This window comes from Lipomyces doorenjongii (genome assembly GCF_038497915.1).
Source record: "Lipomyces doorenjongii strain NRRL Y-27504 unplaced genomic scaffold V1508scaffold_43, whole genome shotgun sequence".
Taxonomy (NCBI): Eukaryota; Fungi; Ascomycota; class Lipomycetes; order Lipomycetales; family Lipomycetaceae; genus Lipomyces; species Lipomyces doorenjongii.
The window spans coordinates 94,339-117,212 of NW_027118110.1; the positions used below are offsets into that span (position 1 = coordinate 94,339).

At 46.1% G+C, this 22,874-nt stretch overlaps 13 protein-coding genes across 13 annotated transcripts; 5 read left to right on the top strand and 8 right to left on the bottom strand.

The window, feature by feature from the left end:
* The first annotated feature begins 122 nt into the window (after positions 1-122).
* On the top strand, positions 123-1,308 carry V1508DRAFT_463060 (60S ribosomal protein uL2). The gene is made up of 2 exons (XM_066942859.1): positions 123-218; positions 275-1,308. Exons 1-2 carry the CDS (start codon positions 215-217, stop codon positions 1,033-1,035), a joined length of 765 nt encoding a protein of 254 aa, XP_066794541.1. The 5' UTR covers positions 123-214; the 3' UTR covers positions 1,036-1,308.
* A 24-nt stretch (positions 1,309-1,332) lies between these two features.
* On the bottom strand, positions 1,333-2,538 carry V1508DRAFT_398781 (HAD-like domain-containing protein; the record flags this gene model as incomplete). The annotated part of the gene is made up of 10 exons (XM_066938221.1): positions 1,333-1,484; positions 1,542-1,601; positions 1,658-1,726; positions 1,785-1,825; positions 1,881-1,968; positions 2,021-2,083; positions 2,142-2,159; positions 2,218-2,245; positions 2,300-2,421; positions 2,481-2,538. The coding sequence occupies 10 exons, from the start codon at positions 2,536-2,538 to the stop codon at positions 1,333-1,335; spliced, it is 699 nt and encodes a 232-aa protein (XP_066794542.1).
* Positions 2,446-4,094, top strand: V1508DRAFT_200307 (uncharacterized protein). The gene has a single exon (XM_066936198.1). The coding sequence runs from the start codon at positions 2,909-2,911 to the stop codon at positions 3,773-3,775; it is 867 nt and encodes a 288-aa protein (XP_066794543.1). The 5' UTR covers positions 2,446-2,908; the 3' UTR covers positions 3,776-4,094.
* V1508DRAFT_421439 (transcriptional activator of glycolytic enzymes-domain-containing protein) lies at positions 4,067-5,860 on the bottom strand. The gene has a single exon (XM_066940880.1). It carries the CDS (start codon positions 5,512-5,514, stop codon positions 4,414-4,416), a length of 1,101 nt encoding a protein of 366 aa, XP_066794544.1. The 5' UTR covers positions 5,515-5,860; the 3' UTR covers positions 4,067-4,413.
* Positions 5,783-9,734, top strand: V1508DRAFT_421440 (Metalloenzyme, LuxS/M16 peptidase-like protein). Its single transcript, XM_066940881.1, has 6 exons — positions 5,783-6,390; positions 6,453-6,671; positions 6,722-7,050; positions 7,099-7,389; positions 7,443-8,015; positions 8,078-9,734. Exons 1-6 carry the CDS (start codon positions 6,208-6,210, stop codon positions 9,648-9,650), a joined length of 3,168 nt encoding a protein of 1,055 aa, XP_066794545.1. The 5' UTR covers positions 5,783-6,207; the 3' UTR covers positions 9,651-9,734.
* A 208-nt stretch (positions 9,735-9,942) lies between these two features.
* V1508DRAFT_200376 (NADP-dependent oxidoreductase domain-containing protein) lies at positions 9,943-11,581 on the bottom strand. The gene has a single exon (XM_066936199.1). The coding sequence runs from the start codon at positions 11,176-11,178 to the stop codon at positions 10,234-10,236; it is 945 nt and encodes a 314-aa protein (XP_066794546.1). The 5' UTR covers positions 11,179-11,581; the 3' UTR covers positions 9,943-10,233.
* A 1,540-nt stretch (positions 11,582-13,121) lies between these two features.
* V1508DRAFT_421446 (3,4-dihydroxy-2-butanone 4-phosphate synthase) lies at positions 13,122-14,284 on the bottom strand. The gene is made up of 3 exons (XM_066940882.1): positions 14,004-14,284; positions 13,544-13,948; positions 13,122-13,484 (listed from the first exon to the last, which is right to left on the bottom strand). The coding sequence occupies exons 1-3, from the start codon at positions 14,038-14,040 to the stop codon at positions 13,312-13,314; spliced, it is 615 nt and encodes a 204-aa protein (XP_066794547.1). The 5' UTR covers positions 14,041-14,284; the 3' UTR covers positions 13,122-13,311.
* Positions 14,285-14,305: 21 nt separating this feature from the next.
* Positions 14,306-15,293, top strand: V1508DRAFT_421447 (Snf7-domain-containing protein). Its single transcript, XM_066940883.1, has 2 exons — positions 14,306-14,584; positions 14,649-15,293. Exons 1-2 carry the CDS (start codon positions 14,519-14,521, stop codon positions 15,222-15,224), a joined length of 642 nt encoding a protein of 213 aa, XP_066794548.1. The 5' UTR covers positions 14,306-14,518; the 3' UTR covers positions 15,225-15,293.
* V1508DRAFT_421449 (S-adenosyl-L-methionine-dependent methyltransferase) lies at positions 15,226-16,378 on the bottom strand. Its single transcript, XM_066940884.1, has one exon. It carries the CDS (start codon positions 16,233-16,235, stop codon positions 15,303-15,305), a length of 933 nt encoding a protein of 310 aa, XP_066794549.1. The 5' UTR covers positions 16,236-16,378; the 3' UTR covers positions 15,226-15,302.
* V1508DRAFT_421451 (SRP54-type protein) lies at positions 16,379-18,646 on the bottom strand. Its single transcript, XM_066940885.1, has 2 exons — positions 18,321-18,646; positions 16,379-18,261 (listed from the first exon to the last, which is right to left on the bottom strand). Exons 1-2 carry the CDS (start codon positions 18,525-18,527, stop codon positions 16,582-16,584), a joined length of 1,887 nt encoding a protein of 628 aa, XP_066794550.1. The 5' UTR covers positions 18,528-18,646; the 3' UTR covers positions 16,379-16,581.
* An 80-nt stretch (positions 18,647-18,726) lies between these two features.
* V1508DRAFT_421452 (ubiquitin-conjugating enzyme/RWD-like protein) lies at positions 18,727-20,201 on the top strand. The gene is made up of 6 exons (XM_066940886.1): positions 18,727-18,941; positions 19,025-19,139; positions 19,240-19,371; positions 19,437-19,510; positions 19,590-19,656; positions 19,714-20,201. The coding sequence occupies exons 1-6, from the start codon at positions 18,915-18,917 to the stop codon at positions 19,752-19,754; spliced, it is 456 nt and encodes a 151-aa protein (XP_066794551.1). The 5' UTR covers positions 18,727-18,914; the 3' UTR covers positions 19,755-20,201.
* A 167-nt stretch (positions 20,202-20,368) lies between these two features.
* Positions 20,369-21,070, bottom strand: V1508DRAFT_357581 (NAC domain-containing protein; the record flags this gene model as incomplete). The annotated part of the gene is made up of 1 exon (XM_066937032.1): positions 20,369-21,070. The coding sequence occupies one exon, from the start codon at positions 21,068-21,070 to the stop codon at positions 20,369-20,371; it is 702 nt and encodes a 233-aa protein (XP_066794552.1).
* A 1,196-nt stretch (positions 21,071-22,266) lies between these two features.
* On the bottom strand, positions 22,267-22,783 carry V1508DRAFT_398792 (uncharacterized protein; the record flags this gene model as incomplete). Its single annotated transcript, XM_066938222.1, has 3 exons — positions 22,267-22,394; positions 22,457-22,558; positions 22,618-22,783. 3 exons carry the CDS (start codon positions 22,781-22,783, stop codon positions 22,267-22,269), a joined length of 396 nt encoding a protein of 131 aa, XP_066794553.1.
* Between the last annotated feature and the right edge of the window lie 91 nt (positions 22,784-22,874).

Here is a 22,874-nt window from a genome sequence, read left to right on the forward strand (position 1 = left end):
ATGTGTTGTGATTATGCGTATTGTTCGGTAGCCCTAAAGTGTAACCCTATATTTGGGGTGACTGTGACTGCTAATTTATTGGCGCAAACCGACAGCAGCACCGACATCACCAAGGACGGACATGCTTGAGGTCAGATTTCCTCCCAGCGCATTGTAGACGGTAGTGACAACCTCAACTACATTAATATTTGTCAACGGTCCATAGACATCTACAATGGGTATGCTGATGATTCCGTTAATAGAAGGTCTATTTTAATACGTTTTTATTCTGCAGGTCGTGTTATCCGTAATCAGCGAAAAGGTGCGGGCTCGATCTTTACCTCCCACACCCGCCTCCGAAAGGGAGCTGCTAAATTGCGAACTCTCGACTTTACCGAGCGTCATGGTTACATTCGCGGAGTTGTGAAGCAGATCATCCACGACCCTGGTCGAGGTGCTCCGCTGGCTAAGGTTGTTTTCCGCGACCCGTACAAGTACCGCCTTAGAGAAGAGACTTTCATCGCCAACGAGGGCATTTACACCGGCCAGTTCATCTACGCCGGCAAGAAGGCCGCTTTAAGTGTGGGCAACGTCCTTCCTCTCGGATCCGTCCCCGAGGGTACTATTGTCAGCAACGTCGAGGAGAAGGTTGGTGACCGAGGTGCTCTCGCTAGAACATCTGGCGGTTACGTTATTGTTATCGGACACAACCCCGATGAGGGTAAGACCCGCTTGAAGCTCCCCTCTGGTGCCAAGAAGGTTGTTTCGTCTCAGGCTCGTGGAGTTATTGGTGTCGTTGCTGGTGGCGGCCGTGTTGACAAGCCATTGCTCAAGGCTGGTCGTGCCTACCACAAATACAAGGTCAAGCGAAACTCATGGCCCAAGACTAGAGGTGTGGCAATGAACCCCGTCGACCATCCTCATGGTGGTGGTAACCACCAGCACATCGGTAAGGCCTCCACCATCAGCAGAGGTGCTGTTCCTGGACAGAAGGCCGGTCTCATTGCCGCCAGAAGAACTGGTCTTCTCAGAGGTACCCAGAAGACGAAGGAGTAAAAGGTTGTGTAGATATACATTACATATCATGTGTGGGATTATGTTTTCTTCTATGTACTATGTATTTGTTGTATTCAAGAAGGAATCAAAAAGGTTTATTTCGATTTGTGTTTACTAAAGTAATTTGTTTATCAATATTTACCGAGATCACCTTACTACTCTGGAATGACAAGCTAACTTTTATTGTAAATTGGTTTTTGACAGATATCAACCTAATCTATACTGATGCAGAAGCGAACAAAAAGTTGGCACATTAATACAAGTCTATCGGCCCTTCTATAACATCCATTCCAAATCTTAATTAAGAAAAATATTAGGAACGATTTTCTTGATTTCGTCAAACTTCCGAATCTCGTAGTGGCCAGCGAGGTTAGGCGGCGTCGCGTCCAACGGGTCAAGATACTGGATCGTGACTTTCCATCCAAATTGCATCGCCCCCTTGATGTTCACTAATTTAAATTATGAGTATTTCTGGGTAAGAAGAGATTATGAACTACATGGCATACCGAAGCTGTCGTCAACAAAGTAGCATTTATCCTTAGATGTGACGCCGGCGTCTCTCATGGCTAAGAGTAGTCATTAGATATACGACGCGTTGAACTAGATCGTGGAGTGCACGTACCTCGCTCGAACATTTCTGGTTTGGGCTTGCAAATCAGAATAGGTTCACTGTAGTCGCAGAAGGTCACGCCTGCGGGTAGGAATGTTAGGTCTCGACTTGCCACTAAGAGATGGAATGAAGACCGAACCATCAAATTGATCTTCTATGTCCAATGCCTTGATCACGCGTCTATTAAGCCATTAATATGTGTCCTCACAGAGACACAGCAAAAACGTGGACATACGACGCGTGAGTCTTATAGGCGTTAGTGAAAAGCCATAGCTTCACTTTAGATCTATCTATGGCCCGTAGAAACTTATGCAACTCGGGATCTGTGTCAATCAGCTACAGATCTTTTTAATATCATTACTACACCGGGCGCACCTGGCTTTAAAATATCTGCGATTGGCAAGGCGTCGTCGACCTTACTATTATATTCAATGGGATCTAATGAGCGTTACTGACAACCAAGCTCATTAAGAACACAAAAGACATAAGAACTAACCGATCTCATGATGACGAACTGCGGTAGCAAGAATTAGCGTGTGGCGAAAGACGACTTACTACTGTAAGGCACATACCTAATCCTTCTATAGCAAGTCCATAGTCCTATATCAATAGTCAATAAGCACAATAATCCTAAGAATACATCGCTTAACTAACTTTGTAATACTGCTGATGCAAAATCCGAGCTTCTTCGAAGTCCAAATCAAGCTTTTCCATGAAGTAATCGTCAATGAGCTTCGCCATTATATCATGGATCTTGTAAGATCTGGGATAGAGGCCTGATCATGAGTTAGCACTGAGGACGCTCTGGTTACGCGGCGAAAGTCGTGTTCCTCACAGTTGTCAATGTCGAAAAAAAAGACGATTTTCTCGTCCTCAGTCGTAGTTGCAGTCATATTACTACACAAGCTGAACGAGATATGAGAGCTTGAAAGTACAGCGCTGTACAGAGGAAAAGAAGTTTAGAGGAAGGTGTGTACCGCATATTTGAGTAGGCGCGCTCTCGTCCTGTTCTCTCTGTTCCCTTAGGGTCATTTTTGAGTTTTGCGATCGAGAAGCAAACTCAAATTTTACCGCGTGGGGCCCTTCACGCTCGGGATTTGGGAGTTTTGCGTTATTGTGGTGGAGCGGAGCAGCTTTGACGGATACTCCGTATTCGCGACGCGTCCGATTGCACGAGCCCGAGTTTTTCGATTGCTGCAGATTACTGGTGTGTCGTCATTCGTCGCAAATCATCGCATAGTTATCCGTCGATTATCTTCAACTATGTCTACGGAAGCTATCTTGTCGTCGTCAAGTGCTAATGCTGGAGCTCCGTATCCATTCGATCCTGTGGCCGAATGCCAGAAACTTATCGACCTGCGCAATAAAGTCCTCGCAGGTGCGTTTCCAAAGTTCTCTATACCAGCGCTCAAGGTCGAAGAGCGGGCGCATGTTACTCCGCCGATAAGTCAAACACCTCCCGTACCCAGATATGAGGATGATTACATGAGACGTGAGGATGGATATAGGGTATATGCTCCTCCTCCTCTTCCTCGCGATGATGGTTACCAGCCCGATGATTTGAAGCGGAAACGAGATTGGGAGACAGAGGATGATCGGTCAAAAAGAAGGCCGTCGCCTGAGTACAGAGTACGAGAGCCGAATCCGTATGACCCCCCGAGACACGTACCTTACTCTCCAGCGGACCACCCTCCGCCACCTCTTCCCACAACTGGTCCAAGATATGAAGAATATCGGTATCAACAACCGCTACCTCCTCAGCCGTCGAGCTACGGACGACCTCCTGCGACAACGTACTATGATCAACCCCGTGGTGGAGCACCGCACTTAGCTGGAACAGTGCAGATGAACAATGCCGTGCTGCCGCCAGGGGTTATTGTTGAAGACGGATATACTCGGGACACGCAGCGTGGATACGAACTCTTCATTCCATCAGCCGCGAAGAAGGGCCGCTATCAGAACTCGACATTGACAACTACTACTCCTGTATATAGTAGCAGCGGATACAATCCGAGCTATTCGTCGTCTCGAGGTCCTCCCCCGTCAACCACCTCGCAGCCGATGATATCACATTGGCCGCCGTATGCGCCGTCGACAGGGCCACCGTCGTCACACGATCAGCGTGCATAGTAGTATGAGAAAGCGGGATATATTTTTCATTTAAGGGTTATGATATGTAAGTTTTGAGTAATTGCTCTGAAAGCAGAATGTCGATGTAGAGTATCGCATTGATGTATATTATCTGAATTATTGACTATGGATGGGATGGTATGTTTGCTATGATGTACTGCCGTTTGTTTATTATCACTTGCTTCATCTCACTCGGGATACTTCTAGTCGGTGCTACGACGTCTGTATATTTTAATTTTTCTGTCATTATTTTGCCCGTATTGTTGTTTCTGAATATGTCATCACAGGGTGCTGGTCTGGATCGCTGATACGTATATCGGTGTATAAGATAAGGAGACTTGTGCTTCTCTGATAATCAACCACGTCTGAGAATGTAACAACAGCTACAATGTTGCCACGTCTGATACTGTAAACCCGGCTCGCAGAAGGATAAAGTTGAAATCTCACGGCGTACCTATTATATAACATATAAATACAAACAATATCGTACAATAACCCACCCCACATCTATAGTTCGTTTCCTACTCTACCATTACAATATTCATCAAAACATATAATAAAACAAATGTACAATTTGCTGCATAAAAATTTTATCCAAGATGATTAACCACCAATACAGTAGTCGAGAACTACGTCCATTATTGTTCAAACATATTGCTCGGAATATTATGTAAAAGCCACGTGAGCGAATGCCATTTTCCATCTGGTCGCGCGCGAAGCTGTTCGAGTTCCTGGCAGCACTCGTCGGCGGACTTTCCCATCTCAATGCCACGCTCAATTGCATCATAAACAGCTCTTTGTCGCTGGAATTTTCTACTCTGAGCCGATCGCGCACCTCCCCGCCATGCTGTGCCATGCTGGTTCTCGAGCTGGCGGATGGATGGCCCGCCGTTTATGCCATTTGCGTACTCTATCCACATGTCTTTCACACTTCGGACGTTAATTGCCATAACGTACATCAGTCTGCCTGGCTCGCCCCTGCTCTGCGGCGGGGCTTGTGGACGTGGCACAACTGGTGGTGGCCGCTGTACGATGGTAGCTTGGACTGGTGCAACTTGGTGGAGTTGCATCGCGTTGCCGGAAGTATGGAGGTCGGATGGGCCGCTGTTGCTGGGAAGCTGCGGGACTGTTGCAGGTCTTTGTAATTGGGGAATTGAACCGTTTGGAATCTGAGGAACTTGAGAAGGTTGCTGTCGGCGCTGTGGAGATCCGGTGGATCCGGTGATGGGTAACGTTATCGAGACAGCAGGCATGTCCCGTAATTGTGAGACTTGATCTAATACTCTACGCGATGCCTCGTTGATGACATCCACGTCGCGCTGAATGTCTGCTATGCCTCGACCGCCGGACGTACGGTGTTGTAGCACCTCCATCAAACTTGTTTGGTCCAGACGCATCTGCTGACGTATCATCTCGGCTTCCTGGAAGAAATCTCGTCTAATATTCTTCAATTCATCGTTCATCTCAGTGATCTGGCTCTGCAAATCGTCGAACTTCTCGTTCACGCTGGCAACATTCTCGACATACTCAGCCCTTTCGGCTCGCACAGTCTCGGTAAGATACTGTATTTCATTCGCGAGTCTTCCCAGTACATTGTTGTGCATCGTTGCCGCATTCTGCACATGGGTTTTTATCTCATTGATTGCCGTTTGCAACTGGTCTTCGGCGTTCGCGGACGACGGCGGACTGTCGTTCAGGATCCTGTCGTCCCACCGGGGCATTTCGCCCGTCCTTGGCATCTGACAGGCGTTAGCTGATCATGTGCATAATATTAGCCGAATAAACTGAATAAAAGCATAATACCTAAATATTATACAAGTCAGCGCGCGTGGCCCAATAGGAGGATTGCGAACAATTATTATTGTTACTGCGTTGTGATATTATTCCTCTCCCAGTGAAGGCCAAGCAGCGGCAGTAAACTTAAAAGTTACGGCAAGTTCCCAATTGCCGGGCGGGTGGGTTAAACTGTGGTGTAGTGGATGTGCTTATTCTGGCGCAATGATACTAACTCGCGCTTCTTGTGACTATTGACTCTCCACTGGGGAAACAAGCGCAATTGAGGAATTGGGGGCAGATGTAGGTGGTAGCAATAGGTGACGATATAATTGCTAGCAGAACATCGAGTAGTCAATACGAAAGCGTCATTCCCTGCCCTCCCCAACCCCCGACGCTTTCGCCGGTGAAGGGCTGCATGATTTGCGACGCTCTACAGTAAAAGAGATTGACATCCGAGCCAAGTCATATTCCAGCAACTTCTGTTACGTTGAAGTTGTAAGATATATAAAAATTGTCCACATACAGTCACTAAAGCTATATATATATCTCGATCATCAACAACGTTGTTGCGTCAACCCGTATATTTGGTGAATTTTGTCCGAATCAGCGCTACTTCAACAACGCATCGACAACTAGTTCGACTCTCTCTAGCCAGCATGTCATATTTCAAGCTCGTGACCTCGTTCAAGCCAAATTACTGTCCTTCTGAAATATATAAATGGCGCTCAACTCGTACCGGACTCCAAATTGTTCTAATTGGGCAAGAACGGCCGATAGTCGAAGGGTACTTCTCTGTAGCGACTGAGATCGAAGACGACAGTGGATGTCCACATACATTGGTCTGTCCCTTCAGCGTGATTGCGAGTTTCTGATAGGATGAACATTAACTAAATTTGTCTAGGAGCACTTGATATTTATGGGATCAAAGAAATACCCGTATAAAGGGCTGTTGGATACTCTGGGCAATCGCGCATTTTCGAATACGAACGCATGGACCGCAACTGACTCGACTGTGTACACTCTTTCGACTGCTGGATGGGAAGGGTTCAGGCTATTGCTTCCAGTGTATTTAGACCACTTGATTAATCCAACATTAACGGATAGTGCTTGCTACACTGAGGTGCGTTATCTTGGTGGGCCCTAAATTCTGATACTAAAGTTGATATACAGGTCTACCACGTCGATGGCGAAGGTAATGAGAAAGGCGTTGTCTTCTCTGAAATGCAGGGTGTAGAAAACGAAGCGGAGACGATCGCGACTTTCCGCTCCAAGAAAATCATGTACCCAGAAAAAAGTGGCTACTCGAGTGAGACTGGCGGTCTGATGGGTGCGCTTCGAGTTTTAACAGCTGATCGGATCAGAGACTTTTATCACGCCCAGTATCGGCCTGATAACTTGTGTCTGATTATAGTGGGAACTGTGGATAAGGACGAATTGCTTGAAACGGTTGGCAAGTTCGACGAGGAACTGCCAGCGCTTCCCGAGAAGGCTAATAAGCGGTAAGTCTACTATGACGTACTTGCCCACAACAGTCTAATGTTATGTAGTCCATTCGTGGACTCCCCACCTACACCTCGCCTTCCGAAAACAGTGATTGACACCATCGAATTCCCAGACAAAGACGAAAGCTCGGGGCACGTCCTATTGTCATTCCTGGGTCCTCCAAATCTGGATTTCCTCACTAACACGGCATTGCATTGCTTGCTAATGTATTTGACTGATAGTGACGTTTCACTTCTGCGTAGGAAGATAGTTGAGATTGAGAATCCTCTAAGTACTGAGTTAGAAACTTATACGGACGATTTCATTGAGACAGGTCTGAATATCTGGCTGCACAAGTAAGCTTCTCCCTTCCATTGTTGTATGAGCCCAGTAATATTGACAAGAACAGCGTGCCAACGGAACAACTACTAAACGTTGAAACGAAAGTTTTCGAAATTCTACGTGAGCACATCGAGAAGTCGGAATTCGACCTCCAGCAGATGCGTGACGTGATCGAGCGCGAAAGACTACAGTATGTGCTCCAGGCGGAGCGGTATTCGAGCACCCTAGCCAATCTAGTGATTGAGGATTTCTTGTATGGAAAGTTGAACGGCGAATCGCTGGAGGAAGCGAAACATTTATCTGAGTTTGAGACGATATCGAAATATGGTGTTCAGCAGTGGGAAAACCTTATTCAGAAATGGCTGCTCCATGATCCACACGTTGCTGTGCTGGCAAAGCCGTCTGCAGCGCTGGCTAAGAAGCTTCGGAAAGATGCAAACCTTAGATTGAAGAGCCGGCGGGAGGAACTGGGTAGAGATGGTCTTGAGAAACTTGCCAGGCGACTGAAACTTGCACAGGAAGAGAACGAGAAGAAGATCCCCGACGAATCACTGTCCACATTTCCGGCTCCTGATCCAGCTAAGGTCAATTTTATTAGGCCTGTTACTGCGAAGGCTGGTCTTGCCTTGAACGGTTCAGAGTGAGTTGCGTTCATTATATGCTGTTTACTTTCGCTGCGAAAATCTGACCGAAGTTTCATAGTCCGAAATCTGAAGTTCAGGATATTCTCGATAGGGATTCCGCGAAGGAACTACCTCTCTACGTGCACTTCGAGCACGTAAAGTCTAGCTTTGTCAGCATTAGTCTACTCCTCTCTTCAGCGGTGATTCCACTGGATCTCCTTCCCTATCTCTTCATCCTCCTCAGCAATTTCTACGCAACGCCAATAGTCCTAGATGACGGCACTATTCTGGATTACGAGCAAGTCGTTAAAGAGTTGAAGAAGGATACAATTGCCAACAACTACTACATTGGGTTTGACGGCGAATTTGAAGAAATGGTCTCTTTTGAGTTACAGGTTGTCCCTGATAAGTACGGCAAGGCTGTTGAATGGTTTAAGCGCCTGATCTGGGACAGCAAATTCGATTCTCAGAGACTGCAAATTGTCATTGAGAAAGCGCTCTTGGGACTATCCGAGTCCAAGCGAAGCGGGCCGTATATTGTCAGCTCTGCGGCTAAGCGATTACTACTTACGAATCGATCTGCCCGACGATCACTTGATGAGCTTGAGATGGAAAGTTTGCTAGTACAGCTAAGCAAGGATGTCAAAGTAGATCCTAAACCGTTGATTGCGAAACTGGAGCAATTGCGTAGCATTTTATTCACGCCAGAGAATATTCGCATTGTTATCTCCGCAGATGTGAAGCAGCTGGAAAAGCCTGTATCCAACTGGAACACATTTTTGACCAGCGCATCCGTCCATCCAGCTGCAACGTCCCTTGTGGATGTTTCCAGGTCTTATCTCAACCAGAATGAAGAAGGCGCACAATTGGGCGGCAAGGTTTACCTTCTCCCAGTACCATCCACTGAATCGTCCTACGCGACGTTGTTGACAAATGGTCCTACTGACTTCAAGCATCCCGATATCCCAGCTCTCGCTGTTGCTGCAGCATACCTCGAGGCAGTGGAGGGCCCGTTTTGGCGCGGAATAAGAGGTAACGGTCTTGCGTACGGCGCAAGCGTGGTACGATTTATCGAAGGTGGAAATACTGGATTCAGAGTCTACCGTGCAGCGGATGCTCCAATTGCAATCCAAAGGGCCAAAGAAATTGTGGAATCTTACGCATCCGGTGCTGCAGATTTTGAGCCACTCCTCATCGACAGCGCGATCAGTATCATCGTCTCGGCAATCGCGGAAGCGGATAACAATTACTACGCGGCGGCGTCCCGTAAGTTCTTGCAAGAAGTGTTGAAAGGACTCGGCGAGAATGCAAATCAGAAGTTTTTAACGAGTGTGCGGAAGGTCGACGCTGATGATATGAGGCATGCGTTGAAAGAGTTTTTGCTGCCAATTTTCAATGTTAAGAGGGGGCATGTGTTTATTGCATGCAATCCGGTGAAGATTGCTAGTATGAAGGAAACATTTGAGAAGGAGGGGTATGAGGTTATTGTTGATCCTTTCGATGCGCTGAGGAAAAGGATCGAGGATAGTGAGGTTAATGGAACACAGCAAGGGTCAGATGAGGAGGAAGATAGCGGCTTTGATGAAGACACTGACTATGATGATTCCGAGGACGAAGATGAGGATAGTGAAGCTGAACAGATGGAGTCATAGAACGCTACGTCACGTACATATCCTCAATTTAAATTGCAATATTTGTGTACTTTGTTATTATTTATATCATTTTCACCCTGACCGTCGGGCAGAGATAATTTTCTTCCTGACGTGGGCCAACTTCACCAGTCCATGACGATCCTGCTCGAATTATTTCCTAAACATTGGCAACTTCACACCCGACTACGAAAGTCCATCTTTCGAAAGACTATCTTCCATATTCTATCTACTTGTCCGAACTATATGCTATGCCTCAGCAAGTACGATCACTCTAGATGTCAGCAATGGTGCTAGTCACTAATCTGTAAGAATTTGTAGCGACCCAATAATCTGATTGTCTCCTAGGATAAGTGAGTGGGACGAACAGACAGCATTCACTTATGCCTATCAATTGCTTTCAGCATGTTGTTCACCTGCGGGCCGCAGGTGCATGTGTAGTCGCTGGTGATTGCTCTGTCCACTTCCTATACAACTGTCGCTTGATTTGGCATTCAGTCGAATGTCACAAATATGTTTCGATACTCTAATACAATGTTTGAATACGATAAGCCCAGACAATTCCCATGACTATGTATTTCACCATTCATTCCACAGTGTAAGGCTCCCATCCCAATTCCTCGTAAGTCCAACCCATTACGATATCATGACCGGTCGGAGTACCGCCGTTGATCTGACACAGTCGTCGATGCATTCCAGGTGCCTTGTAAAAATCGTTCAAAAAGGCGATATCCTCAGGAGCAAGGTCCGGATATGTGATGTTCTGCATAATACGCTCGAGATTGGTACTCTTGGGGATGACGACTAGATCTCTGCTAACTTCCCACGCCAAGACAATTTGAGCGGCCGTAACGTTGTGTTTCCTGGCTAGCTCAAGTACGTGTGGATTCTGCAAGATTGCGGGAACGTATTGACCTAGAGGTGAATAGCAAGTGGTAAGGATTCCCTTCTCGTTCATATACTTGACAAGATCATGCTGGGGTAACATCGGATGAACCTCGACCTGATTTGTGGCGGGAACAATAGTGGCGATCTTTAGCAATTCATCCATCGTCTTTTCGGAAAAGTTGGAAACTCCTAAGCTGCGCACCTGATCCGGGTACTTCAGCTTTAAAGCTTCCATCGACAACCATGTCTCTGGCGGAGTGGGCGTCTTGGTAGGCTTGCCATCGAGCGTAAGTGACTGTGGCCAGTGCATCAAATATAAATCAATGTATTCGCAATTAAGCCTCTTCATAGATTCAAGGAAGGCCTCTTCGACATGAGCGTGGTGAGTAGAATGCAATTTGGTGACAAGAAAGATCTCTGATCTAGGTACTCCGGACATCCGAATCGCCTCGCCGACGATCTCCTCGACACCATAGACGGCAGCTGTGTCAATGTGTCGGTAACCCTTCTGAAGAGCGTAGATAATTGTGTCGCGCATTTCGGTGGAGGCTTTGGAGCCAACGTGACCTTGCCAGGTGCCGAGGCCGACGGCAGGCATGTAGAACCCACTGTTGAGGAGGAACTTCTTGGTACAGATGCTCATTGTTTATTGGGTGGTAGCAATTGACTCGAAAGTTTGAGTGTAGATGGTTGAGGATATAAATATTGCAAGCGGGTTGGTGGTAGATGGCAGTATTTGAATGTAGAGCGGACTGGTTAACGCCGAATTTCCGGACACGCTTACTTCCGGATGGGACGGTGTCGAAAGCTCAAACCATATAGTAGTAGTGGCATAACACAGAACTTGCGCAGCTGCACAAGAATGTACGACGCGGCATCAGTGCTTAATCCAGTAATGAACACGCACTGGCGATGAGCGAATGGCTTCCGTTGAACAATTAAACGCAGCAAACACTGTACTAGTTGATATAGAAGCTGTCTTTAATTCGTCAACTTTATTTTAACTTTCACTTGTTGAGTGATTACCTTATTGCGGACAGTTAGTGTTGACAGTTATTTCTGGTATGACTTGCTTGACATGTCGCCCTCGACCATCCGGGTGGGCTAGGGTAGCGAGTTCCAGGGTTTGGGCTCTAAAGCCTTCAGGCTTAGGGTTCCGGCGTTTTTGGCACCATCATTATCGCACAATGAAATTTCGATACTGCGGTGTGGACACTTCCTGCAAACTTACATCTGACCAATAGATTAAACTTCGACTAAGCATTAGTCTCTGCGTCTCTGCGTTATTAAACAAATCCATTTACCATGCCCGGTTATGAAGCAACCCATCCCTTACTACATGCAGTACAATATTTCAGGGCATTATGGATTCAAACGGACCTCATGTTTCGCTATTGGCATGATTATGGGGACACATGATAATGAGGGCTCTTGTCATCGTATAGATGGGAGCCAAGAGTAAGCTGATTTTATCCCCGCTAGTTTTTGGGCAAATGGCACACTAGATACAGTAAAAAGATGCCACTGTGTTTACGGTTATTCATAAACGCGCGGCTCAGGTGAGGTCCGGACCAGATTGTTTTGAGTAGAGGGTGTCCGGGTGCCGACTACTTTCTGCTATTGGTCACAGAGGCGGCATTCATATCTGGCAGTAATCGGGTTAAAGCAATCTCTCTAGAAGTCATCATCAGTAGGTGCATTTAGGACACAATGTGACAGTTTGTATGTCAAGGCCACAAAGGTGGGATTCAGTTACTCGGGATGAATGAAGCTACCGTATGTCAACAAACAGCAACCTGATTAGGTTTCGGACACCTAGGAATCGCCTATGCGAACGATGAATTAGAGTTGACTCGGGGCTTGATTTTCCACATCCCGTCATATGTATGTGGTCTCGCTCGCTCGGAGTATTATATCACGACAGGTATTGTCATAACGTGACGGTTTGTATGTCATGACCAAATATGGGTCTATAGCTACTCATAATTGATGAATGTCGAGTCATAGAGTGACTATATGTCGACAACCTAGTACATGACGAGTATTTGGTCACATAAGTTAATGACTATCCAAAATCAACGAAATTAATACCGATTCGGATCGTCATTGGTCACATCGTGATCATATATGCACGGTAATTAGTTAATCCATCTATCGAAAGCCAACCACATCCGACCAAATGAGAACTTTCTGTGTGAAGAAAAGCAATTTTGTCAACAATAGTAACAAAGTCAAACTCTACTACAACAGCTGCAGCATATTATGAGATTGACGATAAGGAAAAATGATCGAAGACTGATAATATACACTTACGCACTATTGACGCAACAAGCCATTCTGCTTTAGGTCACGACAACGTCGTGTTTATCGGTTGGCGCTATCGGTCTGGCAATACTTCCCACAAATCGTCTAGTGAGTGACAGGGTACTATTTGACTGTAATTGCCTAAATACGTTTTATCACCAAATGACAATATGTGTGATCGCAATAATCTGGGATATGGTTTTCAGAGTTTACAAATTCGGAATCCGAACAAGCGTGTCGACGCGATAGGGAGGCATGGCACATATATGAAGTACTCTAGGAATACTCTTGTCACATGGAGCTGCTGCCTCTTTGATTCCAGCATACTTCAATTCGAGAACGGTGAATGCATCAATAAGAACTGAAGATATCACATAATATTCAAGTAGCACTTGCATGCCCGAAATGATGTACCAAAGCGCTTTTATGAAATTCCCACCATCTATTGCCCGGAGAAACGGTAGTGTTCTCATCATGATGACCGGCTTTGAATATATTCGGCCAATGCGTCGATGGTGATTACTGCAATTCCCTCTTTCTTTCCGAATGCAAGACAATCGTCCCTCCGGGCCATTAAACCATCATCATCTTTCACTATCTCGCAGATAACTCCAACAGGTGCTAATCCAGTCAATTTGCATAGATCTAAAACGAGAAAATTAGTATAACCTTGCTTCATCACAATAACTCTAGTCATCACATACCCACAGCCGCCTCGGTGTGACCTCGTCTCTTCAGCACACCTCCATCAACAGCTCGTAGAGGCACAACATGTCCCGGCTTCATGAAGTCGTTAGAAGTAGCGCTGGAGTCAGCCAGTTTTCTACAAGTCAATCCTCGATCATGTGCCGAAATTCCGGTTGTAGTTCCTTCCCGGAAATCCACCGTGATGGTGTAAGCCGTTCCGTGCCGGTCATTATTCTTCGCAACCATCAGCGGGAGCTCCAACTCGTCTGCCCGCGCATTGGTTAATGGGGCGCAGACGTAACCGCTAGAGTAGCGAACAAGAAAAGCCATCTTCTCTGTAGTGGCGTGCTCAGCTGCGATTATCAGGTCGCCTTCGTTCTCCCTTGACTCGTCATCAAGCACAATTAAAAATTCACCGTTTTCTACAGTAATTAACTTTGCCGCAAGAAATGTCCAAAGGATGGCTATCAGACTTACTAAAAGCGGTCAGAGCGTCTGGTATAGGTGTGAACATGCCGGTAGATATACAACGCAGTGAAAAAAAAAACCCGAACGAATAATTGTGTTATGAGAAATTGTTGTGGGCGATGTAGCATACGAATGGTGGCATTAACGGCTGCTATAACGCTCGCTTCTCGAGGTTATATGTACTATGTATTCGGAAGTTCGGAATATCAAGGCTGCTTAGTGAGGATAAGGTAATAACCTTCTAAAATCCGGGGACAGATATTTCCACCATGACCTTTGCCTCGGGAGTCAGCGACAGTAAGCAGCCGGCAAGATTGTTAAAGTTGCAGAAAATGTCATATGTATTTAAGCTCGGAGCTATAACCTTTCCGTATAAGCGGAAACTTTGACCATTCGCTCATGTGTACAACTCACAGAGCATCATCGCAACTCATTTGTGGATTTGGTATGCACTTTCACCATCGCTCTTTCACAAATTTTCACATTCATCTCACCGTCGTGACACTTCTTGAGCGATAGTCGCAATGAATCGTATATTCGGAGCAAAGAAGACGGTGCCGAAGCCGACGCTGGACGATGCTATGGCTAACGTATGTGTGTGCAAGTGGTAGCACTCCGACGATTCTAGAGGAAAGCTACTAATAAACGAAACAGTTGGACACACGGATATCAGCACTGGATGTGAAACTGTCAAAGATAAATTCAGAACTGTCGGTTTACCAACAGAAGCTAGCGCGGATGAACGAAGGAGCAGGTAAACAAGCTCTAAAACAGAAGGCCCTCAAGTTGCTAAAGCAACGGAAGATGATTGAAGCACAAAAGGACTCATTACAGACTCAAAGTTGGAATATGGAGCAGGCATCAATGACTACGACAAATCTGAGAAACGTGATGACTACGGTTGACGCAATGAAGGGGGCCAATAAGGAACTGAAGAAACAGTACGGCAAAATTAACATTGATAAGATCGAATCTATACAAGATGAGATGGAAGACTTATTGGATATGTCGTCTGAGCTCCAGGAAACTATGGCTCGCTCTTATGCGTTGCCAGACGATGTCTCGGAGACAGAGCTGGACGCCGAATTGGAGGCTCTAGGTGACGAGATGTCTTACGACGTTGAAGGAGAGGGTGTTCCTAGCTATATGATGGAAGATGGTGGTGGTTTGCCACAATTCGTAGATGAGCCGGTTCAGGAAGATAAGGAGGAAGTTAAAGAAGCTGCTTGAGTTTGGTCATATTTCGCGTTATATTGTTCTTGCTCTACAGAACGTAAATTTATCCTTAAGATTCTATCATATGGATTATTACTCCAGGCGTCTGGCTGCTAGGAAATAATTTCCAAGATCTCTTGGCCCCGCAAACCTCCATCCCACAAATGGTACGTATATGCAGCCTTCACTCCTAACTATATCCCAATGCTCTCCCGATCCCGGAACATTTGTCTTATGTTCGACAAACCACTCTCTCAGCTCTCTTTCGTTGATATACTTCGACCACGTGTGAGTACCCTCTGGGACAATCTTCAAAATCTTCTCTCCTACAAAAATAGTTGTTAAATACGCGGCAGCCGTACGATTAACTGTCGACACAAAAATCCAGCCACCAGGTCTCACGCGTTCAGTCGCAGCCTGCAGGACCGCAGATGGATTCGGCACATGTTCAAGTACTTCAAATAAAGTTACCGCGTCATATCTCTCTTCCTGTTGTCCCTCACTGGCTGCCTTGGGAATTTGTAGGTCCAAGAGTGAGCAGAGACTATACTCTAATTTTCTGCCAGAAACCAATGCCGGATCTCGTTTCTTGTGCTGCTGGGCAACAGCCAACACATCCTCTGACATATCAATTCCAGTGATTGAAGCCACTCTGGGATTTCGAGCCAGTGATTCGGTGAGAATGCCTCCGCCGCATCCAACATCAAGCATATGAAGATCACACGCTCGCGAGAGTGCAGGTAGCGCGTATTGGTCAATAGTGTCGAAAATAAATGATATCCGCAACGGATTCATTTTGTGTAGTAATCTCGATGGTCCATTTGTATCCCACCATGTCGAAGCAAGTGCATTGAAATGTGAGAGCTCGTCTGCTGAGAACGACGCATTTGAATGTGCTCGTCTCCGCGTAAATAGTTGACCGATTGGACGGGGCAGGAATGTGGTACGCAATACTCTTTGTTGGTTCGTCGTTAAGTGATATTCTACCAGCTCTATATACTTTCCGATTAATCGTGGACTCGGCATGCCGTATTATCGAAATTTAGTAGGATTGAGTTGTTGGATGGAAGCGCTGTCTTTGTTCTGTTGAATACTTCGGTTTGGGAATTCGTGTGGGGTTTCTGCATCCCAAAAAGTTGCCCCTACTTCTGGCGCGGAAACATCATGCACTCACGAAATACAAATTAAAATGAAAAATATTGCCAGAACAAGGCTACAGTGAAACTTGTCCGTTTGGTGTCAATATTCTACCATCACAGTCGTGCATGATAGTCCGACGCCGGGGCACATATATAAAACTATTGAATAATAATAAACCTATTACATATACATAATGTGATACTACATATTCCAAAACATCCCGTCTCAATAATCATGCCATTAGCATGTTGACCGCCCATGGAACTGACAATGTACGAAGATCGGTGTACATCTGACCAGTTCCGACAAACAAGACCGGTATACCCGTGGAATACGTCATGTTAACCATACTTCCAATCATATCGCCAACTGTATCACATTTGCTAATTAGGAAAAAGTCAAGATTACGGCTTGCGCCAAATGCAGCATTAAAATTACGCGCCTGCTGGACGGAATCCGTGCCAACGAGCGCCTCACCGACCATGACAATCTTGTCGGGATTAGCGTACTTTGCAAATTTCTCAAGCGACGACATAAGTCGTGTATCGTTGTGGCGCCGACCGGCGGTGTCGATGAGGACGACATCGAAGCCGTGCTCACGACCGTAAGTAATGGCGTCGCGAGCAATATTAGCAGCGTCCTTACCATAACCCCTCTCGAAGAGCTCAATCTCACCTCCTTCACGCTCCGTAAGCTTTTTCAAGTTTCGCGCATGTACGCGTAGCTGTTCAACTGCTCCTGACCTGAATGTATCACACGCCGCGATTAAGAGCTTCATGTTGTTTTGCAACAACCAAAACGCAATCTTCGACAAATTGGTTGACTTCCCAACGCCGTTAACTCCAACTACTGAAATGACATATGGCCGTGGCGGATTTGCTGACTTGACGCGCTGAATCTCATGTAGCAAGTCAACAGATGTAGATGGCGTCAAAATCTTGCGTATGGAAGCCTCCATAGCTGCTCGAACTGTTTTCTCAATCGACGTCCAGTTGCCTGTCTTCGTACCCACCAGACTCTTACAGACAACATCACATAAATGCTGAGCCACCTCTGGAGCTACGTTTTTCTTCATTAAATGATCTTTCATTCCAGCCAGCGCCTTGTCCAAGTCCTGCTCGTTCAAAACTTTGTTTCCAATAATATTGCGGAAAAATCCAAAACCTGAGGCTAGCGCTGCACTCGCCCCCCTAGTACCTTCAGCTATCGCTGAAGCGTCTGGAACGGCAAGAATGGAGTTGATCTCCGACGAAAGATCTTTGAGAATAAATTCTCCTGATTTTGTTTTTGATCCCCAATTTTCAACGTTCTCGTCCTCCAATAGCGGATTGTCACTATCTTCTTCATTCGCGATAACATTTCCATTGCTTTTGCCGGCGGAAAAATCAAGCGGGCCCTCGTCGTCAGAAATGTCACGCGCCGATCCATCAATATCCCACTTTCTCAACTTCTTCCCAGATTTCTTCGCTGGCACTTCATCGCCACTTGATCCAAACGGCGATTCCCGTCCGACTCTGGTCTTCGGGCCACCTCGACCAGCGCGTCTGCCACCACGCTTACTCAAATTCGGCTTCTTCACCGCCGCCTTCTCGGCTTTAACAGCATCACCAATACTATCTGAGCTTGTCACCCGCGATGGGGGTTCCGACGCATCTTCGGACTCATCGCCACTAGCAATTTTGTCCCCAAAACCTTCATTGACGGCCCCCGAGACTTCGCCTACCTTGCGACCCACAGAAAGTTTTTCCAACTCTGCATATCGGACAGCGAAGTAATCGTCGAACTTGCACACAGGTAATTTTTCGGGGTCTTTATTCTTCAACTCATCACCATAAAGAGTTGTGAACAATTTTTTGACGCTGGCAAGGAGCTCATCTATGAACGAGATCTGAAGAAGGGATTGATACACCGCCTATGCTGTTAACTTCTTCGCCTTACAGGATTTGCTACAACCCGCGATAATAAACTTACAACAATGATAATACCAAAATCATTCGCAGTCGTCCATTTCACTGTATACCGATCTCTTGTGAGCGAACTCTGTTCGCCAGAACGAGTACGGTCCTCGATGAAGATATCGGACACCAACGAGTCGACGATCGCAGCAGACACAGGCTGATTACATTTCTGCCATAGCACAATTCCACCCGTAGTAAAGACCGTAAAATAATCGATCATAATTAAAGTCCTCCAAATATCTCTGGAGAAATAAGATATTAGCTAGGAAATGCTCGTCGTGTTTATCAGACAACGAGTAGACCGGCTATGATGGATACCTCGGTGAGCGGGGGTAGTACAAAACCCGCGCAAATGTGCGGGACTCACGGGACCTCCTGAAAGCACATTGCTCCACTTAATGGCCTACAATCTCGGCTATACTTGGATAAGCATCCTCATTGATAAATTCACGCACCGCCCATCCTAATTATTTGGGGAGCTGAATTTTGTGAAGTGATAGATAGCTTTTGGGTTTTGTTATTATCACTGGTGGGCCTAGAGCATCACGGGATATATACACGGATACAGGTTATTGCATCTCGATTAAATCACGTACATTCTACTGTCATGGCGCTACCCAAGCGAATCATTAAGGTCAGTATTCAAGTGTGACGTTATCCTGATGTTATTGTATCCATGTACTAGATGCTAGAAGGATCATATTTCTAACAAATTAGGAAACTGAACGTCTAGTCAGCGATCCGGTTCCCGGCATCACTGCAGTGCCTCACGATGACAACCTGCGATACTTTGACGTCACCGTTGACGGTCCGTCACAATCTCCATATGAAGGTATGTGTTATACACGCAACCTAGTGTTAATTTGGAGTTTTTTTTGTCGACAGCCGAGGATAGGAACTATAGTACATTTACTGAACCCCCTATTTTACAGGCGGCGTCTTTAAGCTCGAGCTATTCCTTCCGGAGGAGTACCCAATGGTTGCTCCTAAGGTCCGGTTTTTGACTAAGATCTATCACCCAAATATTGATAAATTAGGACGTATTTGTCTGGACGTCTTGAAAAGTACGTATATTGCCGCGTCCTGTCTTGTCATGTTGTGTGATGACGCTGACATGATAATCTTATAGCAAATTGGTCGCCAGCGTTACAGATCCGTACAATCTTGTTGTCGGTTCAGGCTTTACTAGGAGCTCCCAATCCTGTACGTAATCATGACTGCGTATAGTGATGTGCAAAGATTTGATATTCTGCAAATTGCTAACATTAAGATAACAATGAAGGATGATCCTCTTGCAAATGACGTCGCACAGCGGTGGAAAGAAGACGAAAGAGCCGCTATTAGTACAGGTAGGTTGAGTTTTGTTTTCCAAGCTAGTCTAGTTACAAAAAACTAACTGAGCATAGCTCGAGAATGGACGAAGAATTATGCGCATGATGCTGCATAAAATCTGATCACGTCGTTCCGTATTAATGTTGGTTTATTCGTAGATAGGAGAAATACTTGTAATAATGAACGAGATTATATGAGTAGACAGGATTACATCATCAAGCCTAGGCCAGAGTTGAGGCCGTGGTGGAATGTACGAGAAAGATGATATGCATGAATGTGGGATCGACTTTAGTGTCATAGCTCTCACTGTGCCATTAGCATAGATGTAGTACAAGTGTCGTGCGTTTATTTCAGTGTGTTCTTTGAAATTCTTTGTTATGGTACTTTTGTATTACTTGGAGGAGGGGGCGCAGCGCCTTGTCTGTTATTAAATTGACGCTCATATTGAGCGCGTTCGATAATGCTAATGAATTCTAGAATGTGCCCCTGACCTTGCATGTCAATTCTGCTATTGCATGAACGTGTATTATATACAATCGAAGTAATAATGACTGCACCCTCCCGTTAAACGTTCCTTCGATTCCTCACGCTTAATTTAGAGTACACAGATAGAGATACATATGATTTTACCAAAAGAGCAACGCCGGCCGAAAACGTAAGAAACGGCTTTTCTCGTCCATTTATGCAATTATGGAATTGATCAATTAGGTGGTGAGCTCCATGATACTATCATTCATTGTTAGCAAATGATCTAAGGCCCACAAATCCATTGTACTCAATCGTATTGAATTGAGTCAGATCCGGTACTAACCTGCTGACAATATCGAAGTTGTTTTGTCTTAGGGCATTGATCGCCTTTCCCCGCGAGACCCCAGCTTGGGTCATAACAAGCTCGATGTCCTTTTGTTCCATACCAGTATCATCAACCTCGCCCTCCTCCTCGGGCTCCTCAGCAACCTCTGGAGCAGCCTCGATCTCCTTCTCCTTGCCCTTTCCTCTGTCATCAGGAGTAGCCTCCGCAGCAGCAGACTGGGACGCAGCCTCGGCGGCCTGCAATTGCTGGGCAATGTTTGCCTGAGCGGAGGAGCTCAAGTCTTCGATCTTGGCCTCGCCGAACACGATGTAAACGCCCGAGGATGCAGATCGGTAGACATCGGGGTTCGAGATAACAAACAGGATGTTCTTAGAACGGCGGAGAGTGACACGGGTGATCCCAGGGACCTGCTTCAGGCCGAGCTTGACGACAGCCTTGCGTGCCTTCTTCTCATTGCGGGAGTAGACGGCGACGGAGGCCCCGGGGGGGATGGTGCCGTCCTCGGCGACCGGGACCTCGTCACCGGACGAAGACGAGGCATCATCCTCGAGGGTCGCGTCGTGGGAGTGAGTGTGCTCCTCGGGCAGGTCGGTGATTTCTTCGATCGTAGCGGACATAGTCGATTGTGATCTTGGGCTGATTGTATCGCAAATGATCTTGAGTATTCAAAGTTCTCGCTGTACAGGATGACGATTGTCAAGACCGTGGTAGGGTTTAGGCTGGCAAACGATCCATCCCCGCAGTATGACCGGTTGGCTAAGAACGTAGGGTTAGAAGCAGTCACGGGCGTTCCTGGATTCAGGTCGTGGATAGGAATACACAACTATCGCAGGTCCAGCGTGATTATTCCGCATCTGTTGGAGCAGCTGCATCTCACCAGCCACATCCTCTGGTGCATGCAGGTTAGTCCCGACAACTGTACCATCCTTAACTCAACGCAACTCCAAAACAGCGTCTCCGCATCTGCAGTCATCAAGCTGAAATTGAAATAATGCGTTCATTAGGCCATTTATACTGACTGTAAATTTTTTGTAATTGTCAAGCTGTAACTTGACCAAGTTTTACTTCACACAATATACCAGGTACGCCGTCCTTAACTATGGCCGAAGGTTACCCTACGTTCCTAATTAGGCTAAGTGTACAAAAGTTGGAGTACTAAAACGGAATAGTGTGTAATAATGGTGTCCTTGTGTGCCTTATGTGGAAAGGTGCCTGGCGACGCGCGATACAACGCGTAAACATTGAGCGAGTCGTTTACACGGGCGACTCATGTCCGTTGTCGCTGAGTCATCGTACATAGCTGATGTTATTAACAGGACGACCAGAAGTTACAGCATTGCCTGCCGCGTTATGGCATTCTAAATTCCCATGAATGGAATGACCCAATCAGCAGCATATCGTATAACCTATTAATTACCGTTATATCCGTATATGTTTAGTAGTAATACCAAATCCATCGCAATCAAAAGAATGGAAGACAACAATAAAACGCCTGTTAATGGCCTAGTAAACGATAGAATACAAATAGATATACATGAAACTGATGTCCAAAAACCGTATATATACAAGCAACACACAAACGCCCAAAAGTCCAAAGCAAACAAAGATAGTGATGACTGCGATAAGAACGGAGAGATAATCCAAAATATACAAGTAACTATTTGAACGGTATACCGTTATTTATGTCCTTTCCAAATAAAGAGTCGGTAAAAGATGACGCATATCTACTGTACGCAAGCAATGTAGGTGACGCCATTATCACCAAAGAGTAAAGTGCGTGTATGACGCATTGTGAGCCAAGGGCCGAATCTGGTTATAGTTGGAACAGAGCTTGGCCGGCGCTGGCGCTGTAAGCTGCAGATGACCCAGCAGGAGGCAGTTCACTTGATGGAGAAGTGGCAGGGGAGCCCAAATTGATATCAATATTCTCACATGACACATCTAGATGACGTTAGCAGCTGTAAATGAATCCTCGGCGAGACATATCAAGTAAGTCAAGATACCTGACAGCTGTGCTAGTGATGTCATGTATCGGCGAACAAATGCCTCAGTCCGGTTCAAGTCGATTTCGAGTTTCGTTTTTCTTTCTTCATATTTGCGAATTTCTATAACGTGTTAGCATCACCATTTTGGCTGACCGCTAGGTGACAACATGGGTGCAGACCAGTTGGGTCATTCCGTATGCTGTCGTCTAGTTTCTCAAACTCCATGTTCTCTTTAACAATTGATCGACGTATCTCTGAGGACCTGCGCATAGACTTGCGCAGGGTAGCTACCAGATATCTCATCTGGTCGGCATCGGGAAGTGTGGAGAGGTCGAAGCCAGACATGGTTCGAGTGAGTTTGTGGGCCGAATGGTGATGCACCCTGGCCTGTACGGCATTGTCGGCGGAGATATCGAGTTGCGACCTGCTCCGAAAG